Raw genomic sequence first — 17,145 nt, forward strand, 5'->3', positions numbered from 1 at the left:
GTCCCAAGTGATTTTTTTTTTTTTTAAAGATGTTATTTATTTATTTGACAGAGAGACAGCCAGCAAGAGAGGGAACACAAGCACGGGGAGTGGGAGAGGAAGAAGCAGGCTCCCAGCAGAGGAGCCTGATAAGGGGCTCGATCCCAGAACGTCGGGATCACGCCCTGAGCCGAAGGCAGACGCTTAACGACTGAGCCACCCAGGCGTCCCCCCCCCGAAGTGATTATTAGTATCACCCCTTCTCTCTCTCCCTCTCTCTCTCTCTTTTTTTTTTTTTTTAAGATTTATTTATTTAGAGAGAGAGAGAGAGAGAGCGTGCATGCAAGCACGGGGAGTGGGGAAGGGGCAGAGGGAGAATGAGCCCAATGCAGGGCTCGATGCCACGACCCTGAGATCATGACCTGAGCCGAAATCAAAAGTCGGACGCTTAACTGACTGAGTCACCCAGGTGCCCCTACCTCTTCTCTTTCTTAAAGGTGTCCCAGCTTTGGACAATAAATTTTATGGTCATGTGTATTCATCAGCTTTTTGGCCATGGTAATAAACACCTTCAGAATGTTAGTGACTTAAAACATGAACTATTTTTGCTCATGGATCGGTGGGTTAGCTGCAGCTCTGCCCCAGTCTGGGGTCGGGTTTACGTTGGTTCCTCATTCTGGACTTTGGGCCTGTGCCAGAAGTCTTCCCCTTATAGCACCTAAGTTGGAAGACTGAGCTTTATTTAAGATTTCTTCTCATGGCAGAAGGTGGGAGCCAAGAGTCCCTCTGGTCAGAAGTGGCACGGGCCATATCTACTCTTCTTTTATTGACTAGAGCAAGTCCCATGTGCAAACTAACATCTAGGGATTGGGAGTGATTCTCCTTCCTTGGCACAGGGGGCGCTGTGGTGAGGGAGAGCGAGTATTAGGTGAGTAACAATATATTTAGCACATTGCATTATTAAACCATACTGCTTTCCAGTGTGCCCCAACCCCAGCCTTTGCTGGTGTCTTGTAGCAGTGTCTGTGTCAGGACAGCGCCCAAGTGATTTACAGGACGCAGGCGAGGAGTTTTGCCTCCTTTTGGATCACAGAATGTGCTAAGGGATTTCACTGGGGTGTGGAGCCAGTTTTGTTCTTAGATTTTATTGGACAAGGTGGGAATTGGTGTTTGCTGTGGCAGCCTGATTAACTGGGACAGGGTCTCCTCCTTTCTGTGTCCCCAGCTCTACCACCTGTCCTAGAAGTTTACACTGTAATTTGCCACTCTCCTGTGTGAGCCGTCAGAACCCAGTGGAGCCTGGGGCTGGACCATGCCCTCTTCCTGCCTCATGTTGGGGCTCCATGAGGTGTGAGTTCTGGGGCCCTTTACTTTGGCCTCACTGACTCTCCTTCCTATCCCCATCCCTGCCCTTGCTGCTCTGTACTTGGGAGTTTTAATTTTTATTGCTTCCTTAGTGTCCCTTCCTTTGCTTCTATTCCATATTCAATACTAATTGGCTTTTCCTTTAAAACAATTCCAGAAATTCCTCAATGTTACTGGTTCATGGATGGATTGATGGAACCCATCCTTGTTTTCAATTGTTGGATAGTTTGCTAACCCCCTTGCAGTGGGACTGAAGGAGAGAAAGGTGGCAGACTTGAGCTCACGTACCCATGTGAAACTCCAGTGTTGTCGAGCAGAGATAGAATACTATTTCACCAAAAGGACAAAGATTGATGGGGAGGCAGAGAGGAGATACATTAGATCTGTCACCAGCCCTGGCAGCTGGCATTCTCTCAGGAGCAATTTTTCATGAAGAAGCTGCTTTATCATTTCATAAGAATGATCAGGTACCTTCAGAGTCATGTTGAAAAGCACGCGGACTGTGGGTGGTCAGCTCGGCTCGGTAGGTAAGTGACTCGCAGTAGGGCTGACATGCACGCCTCAGCGGAAGTACCAGCTGTCTCATGTCATGGATTGTTGCCATGCTGTGGGTAATCGATATTGTGAAAATTAACTTATTCCTAATTATCTCCTTCACAAGAATATGAGTCTAGGAAGAAGGTATGGGATGTGCCTGTCATGTTCCCCCTTGTACTATCTCCAAAACCTAGCACAGTACCTGGCACGTAAGGGACATTTCAGAAGACTTTGGCAGAAGCAGTGCAAATATTGATGATGGACAGTAAAGGCAAAACCTGGGAGAATCCTTGGAGCTCCTGAGTGTAATGGAGCACAGTAAGGGCAGGTGGGAGGGTCCTTGAAAGAAAGGGGTTTACAGCCACCACAGCACCAGGAATGGGTTCCCGTTGATGCCTCAGCCTCCCTGGCTCTACTGTAGCATGGGGCGGAAGCCTGCAGGAGGTTGGACTTTGCTCTGGGAGTTAGGGGCACAGTCACCGCACTGCCATGGAGCCTAGCTAAGGCCACACTGTCCAGGTAACAGATGCTGTGGTCGCCTTGCCATATCTACTCACTGTCACCACTTCAGCGCAGGCCTGCTGACCTTGACAGGCCAGCCCCTGCGTTTATTTGAATGTGGGATTTTTTGGCCACCGAAGCTTACTTTGCTGCTCGTGCTGCCTATGGGAAATGCCCCCCGAGAGCTGCCCTCCAGTCCATGACTGAAGTGACTTGACGTTATAAAGAGCCCAGCTCCTTGCCCCTTGTGTGGGGTGACTGAGGTGTGACGCTTGCCCAGGCATGTCCCCTCCATTTGTGGTAACTGGCTTGGTAAAGCCCCCTCCGCGGGCTGCCTTCCCCGGACCACTTCTCTACTCCCCTGTGTTTTCTTCACCTTCCAAACAAACCACCTGCCATTGAATACTTGTCTCAGGGTCTGCTACGGAGAAACCCAAACTGATGGTCAGCGCTGGGTCCCGGGCACCTGGCCACTTACTGGCGGGGGGGCGTTCCTGAGGCTTCAGAGGATTTTGCTCAGACCCTTAAAAACCAAGATTAGGAAGAGAAAGCAAGCGCTCTAGTTTCTCTTGTTTTAGAAAGTTGTTACTTGAACAGTTCCCAGATTCTGTTACACAGCTCTCTGAGATAACCGCTGGAACTGCGCTGCTCACAGAGCCTCAGGGTTTGTATGGCCCTGGGGTCTCCATTGACCTGGACGGCGTTCCTGGTCTCCCTGAATGTGCTCTGTCTCTTGCTGGAGCAGACTACTCACTGTTTTGAAATATTGCCTGCACGTTACTTCCTCTGTGCTGTGTCTGGGTCTCCCTGTCCCTGCGCCAGAATCAGGTGACCCTGCGGCCAGCTCCTGAGGGGTGAAGGGATGAAAGGGTCATTCTGCCCACACTGTGCAATGGATCGGCACGGGCAGAGCAATCACACTGACCTTTGCTCTTTGCTTCTTTGCAGATATCTCGGTGAGCCTGCTGACCCTCGTGGTCACTGCCTGTGGCCTCGCGCTTTTTGGCGTGTCTCTCTTCGTGTCTTGGAAACTCTGCTGGGTTCCGTGGCGAGAACGAGGCCTGCTGTCTGGTAGCAAAGACAACAATCGGGAACCTCTTAACTACACGGACACAGAAACCAACGAGCAGGAGAACAGTGAGGGCTTCCTAGACCCTCCCACCCCCTGCCCTGACTCCTCCATGAAGATCAGCCGCACCTCCCCGGACATTCCCCTCTCGACCCAGGCCGGGGGCCAGGAGAACTGTGCCCATGGCGTCCGTGTGCAGCGCCAAGTCACAGAGCCAACCTCGTCGGCCCGGTCAGTAACGCCCCTTTCCTTTCCGAATGCAAGGCAGGGACCACCTCACTTCCCTCTCTTGCCCGCAGTAGCACGGATGAGCCCCGGAGCCTGTAACCTTTCACACGTCTATTCAGTAGCAGGGATGTGAAAATGGGAAAACGGGGTGCTTCCCGTGCTCCAGCGAGGTTCCTTACCTCTCCTGAGCTCTCTGCGTAGTCTCCACTTAGTACATAGTAATGATAGTTACATGGCCAAGACTTACCAGGTCACGTTCTAAGAACTTCCTGTGCATTATTTTACTATAGTGCACAACTTTGTGTGAGATGCAAAAGTTATCATTTTCATTTCACAGAAGGAGAAACTTAAGTCAAAGAGTTTAAGTAAAAAGTCATGTGTTGGTACACACTCGGGGTTTGAACCCTGATGCCACCAACACCGGAGCCTGAGCTCTTAACCCCTCTTCCTGCTGCCCTCCTGGTGCTATCGGATTTATGCTCCGTGCTTCTGACCTCACCTAGCTGTCACACACAGGCTGTCCTTGTCGTCCGCAAAGTGGCTGGAGGTCTTTGTCCATCTTCAGCCTTTGCAAGGCCTAGAGTACCCAGGGCTAGGGATGCTTTCTTTCAGTGGGCCGGATGCTCTGGGCTGTAAGCAGCAGAGAAATCATGTAGCGCAGTGATAAAAAGCAAGGGCTCTGGGGTCAGGTGAACTGGCTTTACTTACGTGTGTGACACCGGATACATTGTTTAACCTCCATGTTTCCACTTCCTCTTCCGTGAAAGAGGACTAGTGAGAATAACAACATATGGGTGGTTTTAAGATTGAAGCAGAAACACGTACACCATGCTCTTCGCACAGGCTGCGCCTCGTACGTGCTCCAAAGCCTGAGCTGCCATTTTCGCTCCAGTATTGCTTTTGTCCTGATCATTCTCACTGCGACTGGCCTCTCCCGAGACTCAGATGTGGCGCAGACATGGCTTTGAGGTGAAACAGCCGATTCTGAATCACCAGATATAAAGATCCACTTTTAATAGGAGATTTCAGGAAGAGAGATACCAGAAGCAGCTTTTTTTAAAATGAGAATATCTCCTCGAGCCATAGCCAGAGGAATCGCGTGTGCTGTCATGCGGGAAGTATGAGCATAGTTTGGGGGCATTTTTAAAAAATCTTTTTTATTTGTTCTCTAGAAACAGAAATAAGATTTTACCCTTTTTTATGTTAATCGAGTTTATCCTAGAGACTCTGCACATTCACATTAAGTGGGATGGAATATGACAGTTTATAATTTAATTTTTCCACAAACCTATTTTAGTATCATTTCCAATTCTGAATCAAAGAGCTAAACCCAAAATATTCCTCTGTGAGGAAATGGATGTTTGTTTGCCATTTGATTTAGAAGAACTCCTCAGATTTTATCACTAGGATTTCTCTTTAGGTGTAGACTTAAATATAACTGGAACTCTGTTTGATGCTGTCATGGCGTTCAAGCCGTGGCGCAGACTCGGAAAAGAATTCCTTCACTATTTTGATAACCAGAGTCATTCAGGTGGAGTATCCATTAACATTGTCTCCTATTTGGTTTTACTCTGCCTGTTAATTTTTCTGATCCGCGTCCCATCGGATACAAGGTGATAGTGCTGTGCTTTTATTAGATACGGATCTGAGGACTCTTCCATAATTCCAATAACTTGATAGCAGTCACAGCACTATAATTATCACAATATTTATTTTAGAAACATGTTCAAGTACTCTCCATTTCAAGAAATATATTTCATTTAAAAATAAAGACTATGGTAAAAAAATAAAAAAATAAAAACTGGTATCTTCACCACTGATTTGTGGAAATTGGGTAGAAGGAGAAAAAGACAAAAAGAGGAAAGCAAAGGAATTATCCCTATAAGATGAACTTTACATTTAGATTTATTTTAGTTTTGGGGTCATGTAATTATCTTCTCTTACGGCCAAATCAAGGTTAGTAATATCTGACCATAAGAAAACTAAACTCTTTCTGCTGCATTTGACCTAATACTGATAATTTGCATTGTTATGCATTTAAAGCATTCTTACCTAAATTACTCCTGACCTAGTGTTATGGGTTATGTCTGGAAATACATATCTGTGATTCGTGGTCTCACGGTAACGAGTGGTGTGTATGGTCTTCTAATTCTTTAGCGTTGTGTTATGTTGCGAACAAACACAAAACCTTTTTTACTGACAAACGGGGAGAAATGAATGAAATTTCCTTCATGCTCCAAAACATTTTTAACATTCTTTTTGAGGTAACATTTTGATACTGAATGTGGGGAGGGGCCGGGTACTCTGCACTGAGGTGGTTCCCACCAGTCTGCCCTGCCAGTTCATTCTTCTTCCTTTTTTTTCCCTCATTATGCTCCTTACTTGCCCACTGCTGTCTCTTTCTTTCTTGCTGCTTCCCTCCTGCAGCCGTTGTGACTTGTCCCAAGGATCCCAGGGCACTCCTTGACCCAGAGCGCATAAGGCTCAGACTGCCTGTTAAGGGCATCCTGGCTGTCCTTGTGTCCGTCAGTGTAGCTTCTGTCACAGCATTGACCTGGGAAGCTCACCCTCTCCTGGCCTCTTGAGCTTGACCATGTGCAGCTCGCACCAATGTCTGTGCAACGCCCTAACTGGGCCTTGTTTTAGCTCCTCAGAGTCTTTCTGGTCAGGGTGGATTTCTGTTGTTTTCCCAAGATCAAGCATGTTAACATTCTGTTTCTACTTGGCTCTGTTACTGTTAGAACCCTCCAAAGTTCCTGTTCATTCTTTTCAATTTCGATGAAATCCCTTTTATGACATATCCTGGGAATATGGATCTTTTTTTTTCCCAGAATACTTCAATACCAGAACATTTTAAAGATCTCTATTCCAAATTTTAAAAAATCCCTGGGTCATCAAAATAGAAGGAACCTTGACAAGCCATCTAGTGCATTTCCTGACTCACATTCCAAGGTGGGACCTAGGTAACACTTTGGTTTTATAAAAATTTCAGTTACCACACTGCCATCTTTGCATCAGGCCCGTTAGGGCCTGCATGTTATTGCCACCGTCTCCTCGGTCGTCTCCCTGCCTCAGCAGCGCTCAGCACTACTCCGGAGGATATGGACTCGTTGGAAGCTTCACCTGGGAAAGCTCGTCATGTTCCAGCTACACTAGACTTTCTCTCAGTGCCTTCAGTACCCCTGCCTTTTCCTGCCTTGAGGACTTCACGCATGCAGTTCCCTCTGCCTGGAATGCTTTTCCTTTTCCTCTCCAGCTCCTTTGCGGCTTTAATGTCCCACCGAAAGCATCACCTCCTCAGAAAGGCCTCCCCGACCACCCTGAGGGAAGTGCGTGCTCTTCCCCCCCCCCCCCCCACTCGTCATTCTCTCACACGCTGCCTTGCTTGCATTTCATCCCAGGATTGAACTCTTCTAACTCAGTGATTATTTGTTTGCTCGTCGCCTGTACCCCCTCTCTAATCTATGAGTTCGGAGACCACATCTGCTTTGTTTCTCCCTATGTATCTAACCCCTATGCCGCCGCTGGCACAGAGCAGACTTTTTGCATGAATGACTGACAGAATACCTTCCTCAGCGTCCAGCCACTTGTCTCGTGTTCTGCTGATGGGAATGGCGAAAGGCCAGAGGTGAAAACTGAGGAAGGGCCTGTATGGGACGAGGCTGGTGGAAGGCCTTTGTCCCAGGTCTTACCTTCATTTAGAGCCTTGCACGTAAACTTTTGGCCTTATTTCTAAACTAAGCAATCCCTAGAGTCACAGAAATATTCTGACAGAGTTAAAAGAAGAGGACAATAATTGTATTTTAGATTCGGGTCCCGTTGCTGGCCACAATTTCAGTATGTGGTATGCTGGGATTACATATTGTAATTACTCTAGGAGTAGCACGATTCTGTTAAGCTATGTGTGTGTGTGTCTGTGTGTGTGTGTGTGTGTGTGTTGAAAACATTGGTTAGATGTAAACATTTAAACACAATTTTTTGAATTACCTCTTAGATATTTCTTCAGGTTTTAATAAACTGACGGCTTCAAAAATGGAAGTTGCTAGACTCTCTCAACTCCTATGAGATTCTGAACCTGGATATAAATGTGCATTTTCTCTACTGGGATTGAATTATTGGAAACCGTTACGTCCTTGGCATTTATGTATTTACTCTAGACAGTTGTAGTAAGCATCTGCTGCGTGCAAGGTTCCATATTGTGTGCTGGTAATAAAGAGGTAAAAAAAAAAAAAAATACAGCCCTGACCTCAAAAGGTCCACACCCTCGCTGGGGAAATAGACAAGAAGAGCACCAGTTATACACATGAAGTGCTCAAATTGTTCTCTAGATTACTAGGGCAGGAGTGTCTCAGATGCTTGGGACAGGGTGAAGACTGGCTATAGGGGCTGATTCAGGCCTGTAATGATGAGGCCTGAGCTCAGTTGAAAGCAATGGGAGTGGAAAGAGGCATGAGTTGTGAGCTACTTTTCAGAAGGTGTTGGTGGACAAAGGCTTCTCTTAGAAATAGGGAATAAAATATTGGAAGTGACACCAAGATTTCAAACTTGTTTAACTTGGTTGGGAGGTGTGGAAGGAAGCAGGTCATGCATCAGAGTTTCTGACTGCACTTGACCACACACCTCCACTGGCCAAGGTGTGGTGCTTATGTCTTTCTTATCTCATTCATTCTGGAAGCCTCTGAATCCTGTGCTGAGAAAGATCCCCATTTCCTTCTGCCCTGTACTCAGTTCACTGCATCTGCCCTTGTCTGAGACTTCCTCTTCTGTGTCTGCCTGTGTTTTAGGACAACCCAACTCTCTTCTCTCTATCACCTGGGGAGTTTCCAAGAAGGGAAATGATCCTATCCTCATTGTTTCCAGATTTCCCCGTCTTGACTTGAACCTAGTAAAGAAACCCATGTGGTTCTGAAATCACAGTTTGCTTCTCTCTTTCCTCTCCTTGAACCCCGAAGCTCTGTCAACACTGGTGCCCCAGAACCAGGGAAGGGATTAGGCCAAGTTTCACCTCTGAGATGGCACTGGAGTGATGGTGGGTAGAAGAGCGTACACTTGCCTGTAATTGCATGGGAGACCCAGAGGTGGAAGGGATGGTGGGAATGTGAGCGTTGGCTCTCTTACAGAGCCTGGGTGGAAGATAAAGGCGTATGTGAGGAGAAAGCTGTGGGGGCAGAAGAGTTGAAGATCCTATCCTGCTGGAGAGCTGGGAGCCAAGATGAAAACTTAATTTCCCTACTGAGGTCTATAGCACCAGCTTGGAGGTTGATAATATGAGGCCAAGTTAAGTAGCCAGGTGTGGTGAGAGTACCATTTCCTCCATGACCGTTTCCCAAGCCAGGGGCCTCTCTCTCTGCCTGTGTGGCTCCTTAACGTCTGGTCAGTTCTTATTCTTTTCTGACCTGCTGTGTAGTGTTTGACTATTTAATCACCCACCCCTGGCTAGCCAACTCCTTGCAGGCAGTGACTGGGCTTTGCCTCTCTGTTTCTTCTACCCTACCTGACCCCTTGCTTTTGCACATTCAGATTTGATGAATTCTGGTCCTGTCCTCTTTCTTAAAATCCAGTGGAGGTATTTGGCTTTTGGGTCGTGGTTCAGGGACCAGGACTTTGTTTGGGGATTCAAAGTGGGACCCCGGAGCTGGTTAATTCAAATTTGAGGAAAGGAGGGGAGGAAAAGCTTTTTGCATGTGGGCTCCTGACTCTGCTGACCCGAGGCTGCAACTCAGTGAGGCTCCGATTCCTTCAGGCATTAAAGTGTTTTTGAGTTTGTTGGGGGAAATCTGTAAAGCAGATTTTGTTAATCATCTTTGAAATTAGGCCTTCTCCAGGCTCAACCACCAATCTTCCAACTCAGATCTGGGCCAGCCACATCCAGTCTTTCAGTTCTCTTCCACAACCGGAAAATGTCCTCCACCTACACTAAGGGAGGATGGGAGGTGGGTGAAGCTGAGGGTCTCAACCCCAGTGTCTGGCTTCTCTAAGACAGCGTCAGCATGTGACTTATTTACAGAGGACCCTGTCTCTCGGCTTTCCTTTTCGCCCCCGGTCTTTGGAAACCATTCCTTCTCTTTCCTTTCACCGTGCACATTAAGTCCCGAGAACACCAAAATACAGGACTCCCCAGACCTGCTCAGAGGACTGCCTGCTTCAGACACAGATCCCTCCTTGTCACACTCACTCCGTGACACTAAAGTTCCAGACCCTTGCCCTGGGGGCCTCTAGTTTACAATAGTCAGGGGCCACCTCCATTGACCATTTTAGAACCATCTTACCTGGGGTGGCAGAGCCAGTTCAAAACATTCTGCCGCATAGCTTTCCTCTCTCTTGCTTCTTCAGACTTGCGTTCCCTTCCCGCCTCCATGTGAGCGGCCTATGAGAGCGATGGGCTATCGATTTTCCATTTCCTCTCTTTTGTCTTCTCATCTAGGGGGCAGCCCTTCTTGCTCACGTCTCAGCCTAGAAAGCTGCAGAGGTTACGCAGGGAGGTCGTGAATTACCCTGGTTCCCTGACTGCTCTGGGCTTCTCTAGTCTGCTTGCCACCTCCCCCAACTCCAGTAATCCCTGACTCTCTCCAGAAAGGAAATTGAAAGTGATTGAAAGAGAGCCCCAGGGAGCGAGAACTATCATGGCCTGTTACAGTCTGCTGTCTGCCTTAAGCCACTGCCTTAGAGAGGGATTCCACTGTTTTCCTAATAGTATGTGTGATTCTGAATGGAGGCAGAAGTGTTGGGAATGAAACTAGTGATGGAAAACGTTTGGGGGGATAATAGTGCTCATATCTGTGCTTGATTTTTAAAAGGAATTGTCAGCTCTATTGGAATTTTGAATGGAGGCATCCTGTGCAGTTGGGATCTTGTTTTGGTCTTTGAAGTAAGATCTCTTCCTGATGCCCTCCCCAGGCCACCACCTCAGCCCCCTGGCAATCCATTGTGGTTAGGAGCAGAGCACATAGGACTTATTTCTGTTCAGATTTCCTGTCTAAGAAAATGTACAAGTAAAACGGAATATGTTCCATTGCTAAGCAGGCAGATTCATTCATGTGTTTTAAATTTAAATTTAAATTTACATGGCCTGGTCCTACAGATAGGGTTAAGACAAAATGTTGCTGTGATGAGTCTAAAGCCAGTACTCAGAAAACCCAAAGTAAGTTGTTACGCACAGAGAGTCTGCTCAGCAACCACGTTGGGAGAAAAGTGGTAGCCGAGGGGCAGTGTCTGGGTCTGGCATTGACCTAGGACGGGTGTTCTATCAGACATTGGTCCAAAGAAAGTGCATCTTGTGGGCCTTGGGGAAGCACTTTCAGTATTTAAACAGCATCCCTATACAGTTCTGGAATGGCCTGTTGTAGGTGGGAACTGACACCAGACCCAAGTGTGGCCCTAGTTTGAATCCAGTGTGGAGAGAAAAATCAGCAGCAGAGGCCAGAACAGCTACCAGCTCCTATGGCCTCTGCATAGGGCTTGCTGCTCCCTGCCAGTCCCTTCTGCCCAGAGATCCCAGTAGAGTGAGACCGGAGCTGTGTTCCAGCACTGCAGAGGGGCAGTGTCTGGACAAGGGAATGGCCGAGCTGTATTAGCACAGGGAGCCGGTTTTAGGTGTTTAACAGCATCCCCCCCTCTCCCCCTGCCCCTGAGAAATCATACGATGTGGAGAAGACTTAGGATGCTGGATTTCTTTGTAAGAAATTAAAATCTGACAACAGAGACCTTGAGACCACAGGGTTTTTGCACGTATGGGAATGTATGTGCCCAAGGTGTACCCGCTCGCGGTGGGCTGTGTTGGCTCTGACAGCTGCGCCGGGCAGCTCTGTGCTGATGTTCCTGTTGTACCAGGTGGCTGATGAGTGGCCAGGAGCATATTTGAGGATGAAGAGGAGTGTTCAGCATAACAGCGTCTATATCACAAGGGAGAATAATTTCAAACATGTTTGGGGGTCTGTTAATCCCAGTTTACATCTTTGTTTCATAAAGCAGCCTCAAGAAAGGAAAAGAAGACAAATTCAGATGTTTACTCTGCCTCTCCAACTATTTGTCAGTCCCTCAGAGACGGCCTGGCTCTTCCCTTTCACCTCTTGGTGGAGAAAGGCTACTTTAATTAGGGTTATTGAGAGATAACAGAAAATACAACACAATGACTCTGAACTCTGGGCTGAAAACAGACACAAATAACATTAAAAACAGCCTTGCACATAATGACTACTTCTCTCAATTTATGAGGACTCACACAGATAAGGCAGGTTTCAAAGAGAATTCCAGGGAAATCACTAACCCAAACCAATAAGCTTATAGGGTGAAGAGTCGATTCTGTCAGCAAATATTTAATTTGCAAATGTCAGTGTTCAACCGTCTCTGGATCCCTATATACATTTATAGTGGCTTACCTTTAATGTTGATACTCTAGTGTTTATGACAGAAATAAAACCCTTCCTCCTGATCAGTAATCACCCACGTGGTGTGACAGAAACGCTGTCATGGGGCCGCCATTTGCACCTGTCAGAGCCAGCACAGTCCACTGCAGGCAGACACATCCTGTCACACACATTCTCACGAGAGCAAAAACTGTGTTCTTGTGGTGAAATGCTTTGATTTGAACCAGCAAGAACTTACTTACTAATAAAGTTATAAGCCAGTGACAGGAAATTCTGTGTGATTTAGAGGCGAACGCATTCTCCCTAAGACAACACGTAGCTAACTGTTTCAATTTCAGGATGACGTCATATGTAAAGGTGAACAATTTTATTTTTAAAGCAGTTTGTACAAACCTTTACATTCTGCCAGCCGAATAAGCTTCTTTAATGGCATATTAGTTTGGAAAGTGCATTAAACCTTCAAAGCCCCAAGGTTTCGTGTTCGTAGGTTCATTTCCTGATACCAAGCCTCAGTTTTGAGCTTCAAGCCTTGGGGAGCAGCTTACTCACAGTGATGAGCATTTTGAATTTAGGCCAAAAAAAAAAAAAAGCCCACAGATCTAAGCTTTTAACAGTGCCTCACAGGCTACCTACATCCCCGGCACAAGTTTCTGAAAGCCCCGTGGCTAATGAGGTGGTAACTTTGTTCTCTCTTCTCTTCGCTCAAGGCATAATTCAATCCGAAGACAACTCAACCTATCCAACCCGGACTTCAATATCCAGCAGCTTCAAAAACAGGAACAGTTGACTGGAATTGGTCGAATTAAACCAGAGCTATATAAGCAGAGGTCATTGGATACTGATGATGGGACAAGGGGTAACAGCAAAGCCTGTGGGAAACTGAATTTCATTTTAAAATATGACTGTGACTTAGAGCAGCTCATAGTGAAGATTCACAAAGCTGTCAATTTGCCTGCCAAGGACTTTTCCGGGACTTCAGATCCTTATGTCAAGATCTATTTGCTTCCCGATCGGAAAACCAAACACCAGACTAAAGTTCACAGAAAGACCCTGAACCCTGTGTTTGATGAGGTGTTTTTGTTTCCAGTTCCCTACAACGACCTTGCGGCCCGGAAGCTTCACTTCTCTGTGTATGACTTTGACAGGTTCTCTCGCCATGACCTCATCGGCCAAGTGGTGGTGGATCACTTCTTAGACTTGGCTGATTTCCCCAGGGAGTGCATCCTTTGGAAGGATATCGAGTATGTCACCAACGTAAGTCCAGCCTTTCTCCATTCTGGGGGCGGCTTCTTGGTCCACACGCAAACAGATTACTTATACCTTATTTTATTGCGGGGACGAAGTATAAAATTCACGTCAGTGTCCGGGTAGCTATTGTTTCAGAACCTTCTTGTACCTTCCCAGAAACAGGTCTTTAACAATATTCATTTTCAAAGTTCCCGGAATTATTCATGAAAAGAGTATTAAAGCATAACATTCTCTCTTTTCTGCTTTCTAATTCCTAGCTCTTCCCTAATTGGCAGGAGATATTATCTGCCCTCCTTACCACATTTTCTGTAGAGCTTTCTTAGGTTATTTGTGCTAAATGGATCCTGGCATCCTATTAACTGTAATCTGCAACTACGAGACCGTTGCCAGACTTTCCGAGAGCATTAAGTCCTTGACCATGCTCCCAGGTCAGCCCCGTTGCTTTTCCCATGATCGGATCTTCCTCTTTCATCCCAGAAGTGAGAATGGTTGCAAAGAGTTGGCACCACATTTTTAAGCAAAGAATCAAAGTGACTAGGAGCTCAGTCTGAAAAGATCTGCAGATATTGGCAAAGCTAATCTATGGAAGGTCACATCCAATTTAGAGCTCGGGAGAGAGGGCAGAAGTGCTATGTAATGACACCACATACCCGTGTTTACGTTTTAAGTGAGATTGCAGTGGTGCTATTATTACTCCGTGTCTGTCCTTTTCACCGTCCTGCAGATGTGTATTGGCACTCCTGGAAGAGAAGGAAAGCAGACTCTCTTAGGTGACTCTGATATTTTAAAGCCACTTGTTTCTCTCGTCCGTCCGCATTCCCTCAGGCAGCTCTGCTCGCACGTCTTCTAGAATATGAGCCCTTCTGAGGCCAGCACCATTTTCATTCCTTTCCCTGGCATCCAAAGGCGCCAAGCACCATAATCCTTCCTCAGCTCAAATGATGATCCAGCTTGAGTTTGGAGTCTAGTAAGGGAAAGGCTCTCATTCTGTTCAGCAAGAGAACACACAGAATCTCTGCCCAATGACCAAAACCCCACACTCCTACTTTCTCACTCTAGGCCGCCTTTGTGACCTGGGGACTCACCCGCACTATGGCTGTTCCAAGAGACACCTCTTCATGTGCCATGAGATACTGGTGCCAAGGGGGTCCTGCTACTCAGATAAGCAAAGTGTAGCATGGGGTTTGGCTGGCCTTATCATAATGAGGAAAGGAAAGAAAGAGCTGGAGAAGGTGCAGGGAACAGCAGTTGATGAAACTAAGATGATTTGGGAGACTGGAGAAGGAACAGATCTCTTCATTCTTGAAGAGATAAGGCTGGTCCCTGGTGGAAACATCTAGAACAGTTTTCCATGGGATGAGAGTATCGAATGGCAGCCTGAAGAGACCTCCTGGCCCTGAGATCACTGCCATCTTAGTACTCCCCCGGGAGTAAGAGTTCCGTGTCTATTGTTGGAGAATCCTGGATTTCCACTGAGTTGAGGAGACTGTAAAATTATTCATGAAGGAGGAAAACTGATGTGGCTAAAGCCTTCAAAACTCTCAGCTCTTTCCTCAGGCAAATAACAAATATTCTGAGCATTGATCTAGGCCTTTAGATGACCAGCAGGAGAGGGCAGGTTTTGAGAATGGAATTACAGATTATTTCATAATCATAATCGTTGTTTTTTATTGAAGTATAGTTGACACACAATGTTACATTAGTTTCAGGTGTACAGCCATGTAGTTTTAAAATTCCATTTTCAAAATTATTACTTGAGGCTGTTTTGATTGTGACATTGTACAGAGACTGAGCGTGAAGGTCTGAGGTTTGCCAAGTTTCTGGTTTTGTAATATAGCACGTAGGGAGCGCCTGGGTGGCACAGCGGGTTAAGCAGCTGACTCTCGGTTTCTGCGCGGGTCGTGGGCTCAGAGTAGTGAGATCGAGCCCCGCTTCAGGTTCTGTGCTCAGCGCAGAGTCTGCTTGGGATTCTCTCTCCCTCTCCCTCTGCCACTCCTGGTTGTGCACGCATTCTCTCTCTCTCTCTGTCTTTCTCTCAAGTAAATAATTAAATCTTTATAATATAGCATGTATATTACTCAGTGTATATAATGTACATGTACAGATTAATGAACAAGTAATTAAATGGACAGGCATGAACCCAGTGACCCAATGTTCACCTGAGGAACAGAATAGAACCAGTACTTTTACTGACCCTTGGGTTGACTTCCCTCCTCCCATTCCCTCCCAATCCACTCCTGCCAAGTGGAAAACACTATCCTGAATTTTATTTATATTGTGACATACTTACAAGACAATATATTGTTTGGTTTTGTGTGTTTCTGCTTTTCATAGCTCTTCTTTGACTTCTTTTTTTCAGCCCACTTTGATTAGGACATTTAACAAGAGAGATCAGTAGAGCTGTGGTTCGTGTGTTTTTCATTGCTGTATAATATTCCATAGCATTATAGTTGGCAAAGTAGCTTTCTTGTATTGATGATATTTGGATGGTAATTTGTTTTTGATGATTCTGAATAATACTCCAGAGAACATTTTTGCGCACATCTCCTAGTTCACATATGCAATAATTCCTCCAGGGTGTATCCCTGATAGAGGTAAGGTGCACACGTGTTCAACTTTTCTAGGCCACATGGACTTCCTTTCCACAGTGACTGCTCACACTGATCCTCCAACGGATGAGGTACGACAGTTCCTCGTGCTCCACGTTCTCACCAGCTCTTACGGTTGCCACCCTGTTTAATATGTGTGCATGTGCATGCCTATGACACGGTAAGTAATTCGTATTTCCTTGGTTGCCTAGGTTGACCGTCTTCGGATATGTTTATTGGTCATCCACATTTCCTTTCTTGCACAATGCTTGTTCGACACTTTTTCCTCGTTTTCTTTTCCTTATTGATTCATATATGTGCTTTGTATAGACTGGGTGCAAATCCTTTGTTGACAACGCGTATTAACAAACATCATCTCTTGATTTATGGCTGTCTTGGTACTCACTTGATGATGTCTTTTGATCAGTAGAGGTTCTTATGTTTAATGTAGTGAAACAACAATATTTTCCCTCATAAGTTAGCTCTTTTATGTCTTTTTAAGAAATCCTTCCTTACCCTATGTCATATTCTCCTATATTTTCTATTCCTAATGATGATTTTAATCCACCCAGAATGAAACTGTTTGTACGGTGTAGTCCAGGCCTCCTGTATTAGCCCAGGCTGCCGTAGCGCCGTGTCATACACTGGGTGGCTGAAACAACAGGAATTTATTTCTCACAGTTCCAGACGCTGGAAAGTCCAGTTCCTTGTGAGAGCTTTCTTCCTGCCTTGCAGACAGCGACCTTCTCAACTTGTCCTCACATGGAGGAGAGAGAGAGTGAGCTCTGGTCTCTTTCTCTTCTTTTTTTTTTTTTTAAGATTTTATTTTTAAGCAATCTCTACCCCCAACATGGGGCTCAAATTCACAACCCTGAGATCAAGAGTTGCACGCTCCACCGACTGAGCCAGCCAGGTGCCCCTTTCTCTTATAATGACACTAATCCCATCATGGAGTCCCCATGGTCATGACCCCACCTAAACTTAATTGCCTCCCAAAGGACCCACCTCCAAATACCATCATGTTGAGGGTTAGGGCTTCAATATATGAATTTGTGGGGGGAGGGTGACACAAACATTCAGTCCCTGATACATCCGTGTTTTTCCATATGATTAACTAGTTTTCTGACATATTTTTTCAGTAATGTGCAGTGCATACTCTGTCCTATATAGATTTATGTACATGAAAAGTCTGTTTCTGGAATCTTTTTTCTTTATTTTGTTCTTTTTGACTATATTCTACCTACAGCACAATTTGCAAATTACT

At 46.0% G+C, this 17,145-nt stretch overlaps 1 protein-coding gene across 3 annotated transcripts in view; it reads left to right on the forward strand.

Annotated features, from left to right (window-relative positions):
* Positions 1-17,145, forward strand: part of SYT9 (synaptotagmin 9) — a 185,406-nt gene that overhangs the window by 50,594 nt on the left and 117,667 nt on the right. For all 3 annotated transcript variants that reach the window (XM_057316935.1, XM_057316934.1, XM_057316937.1), the window contains exons 2-3: positions 3,331-3,682; positions 12,753-13,299. In XM_057316935.1, coding sequence (XP_057172918.1) covers positions 3,331-3,682; positions 12,753-13,299 — 899 coding nt within the window. The remainder of the gene's footprint in view (positions 1-3,330; positions 3,683-12,752; positions 13,300-17,145) is intronic.

The sequence above is a fragment of the Ursus arctos genome, unplaced genomic scaffold (genome assembly GCF_023065955.2).
Source record: "Ursus arctos isolate Adak ecotype North America unplaced genomic scaffold, UrsArc2.0 scaffold_22, whole genome shotgun sequence".
Classification (NCBI taxonomy): Eukaryota; Metazoa; Chordata; class Mammalia; order Carnivora; family Ursidae; genus Ursus; species Ursus arctos.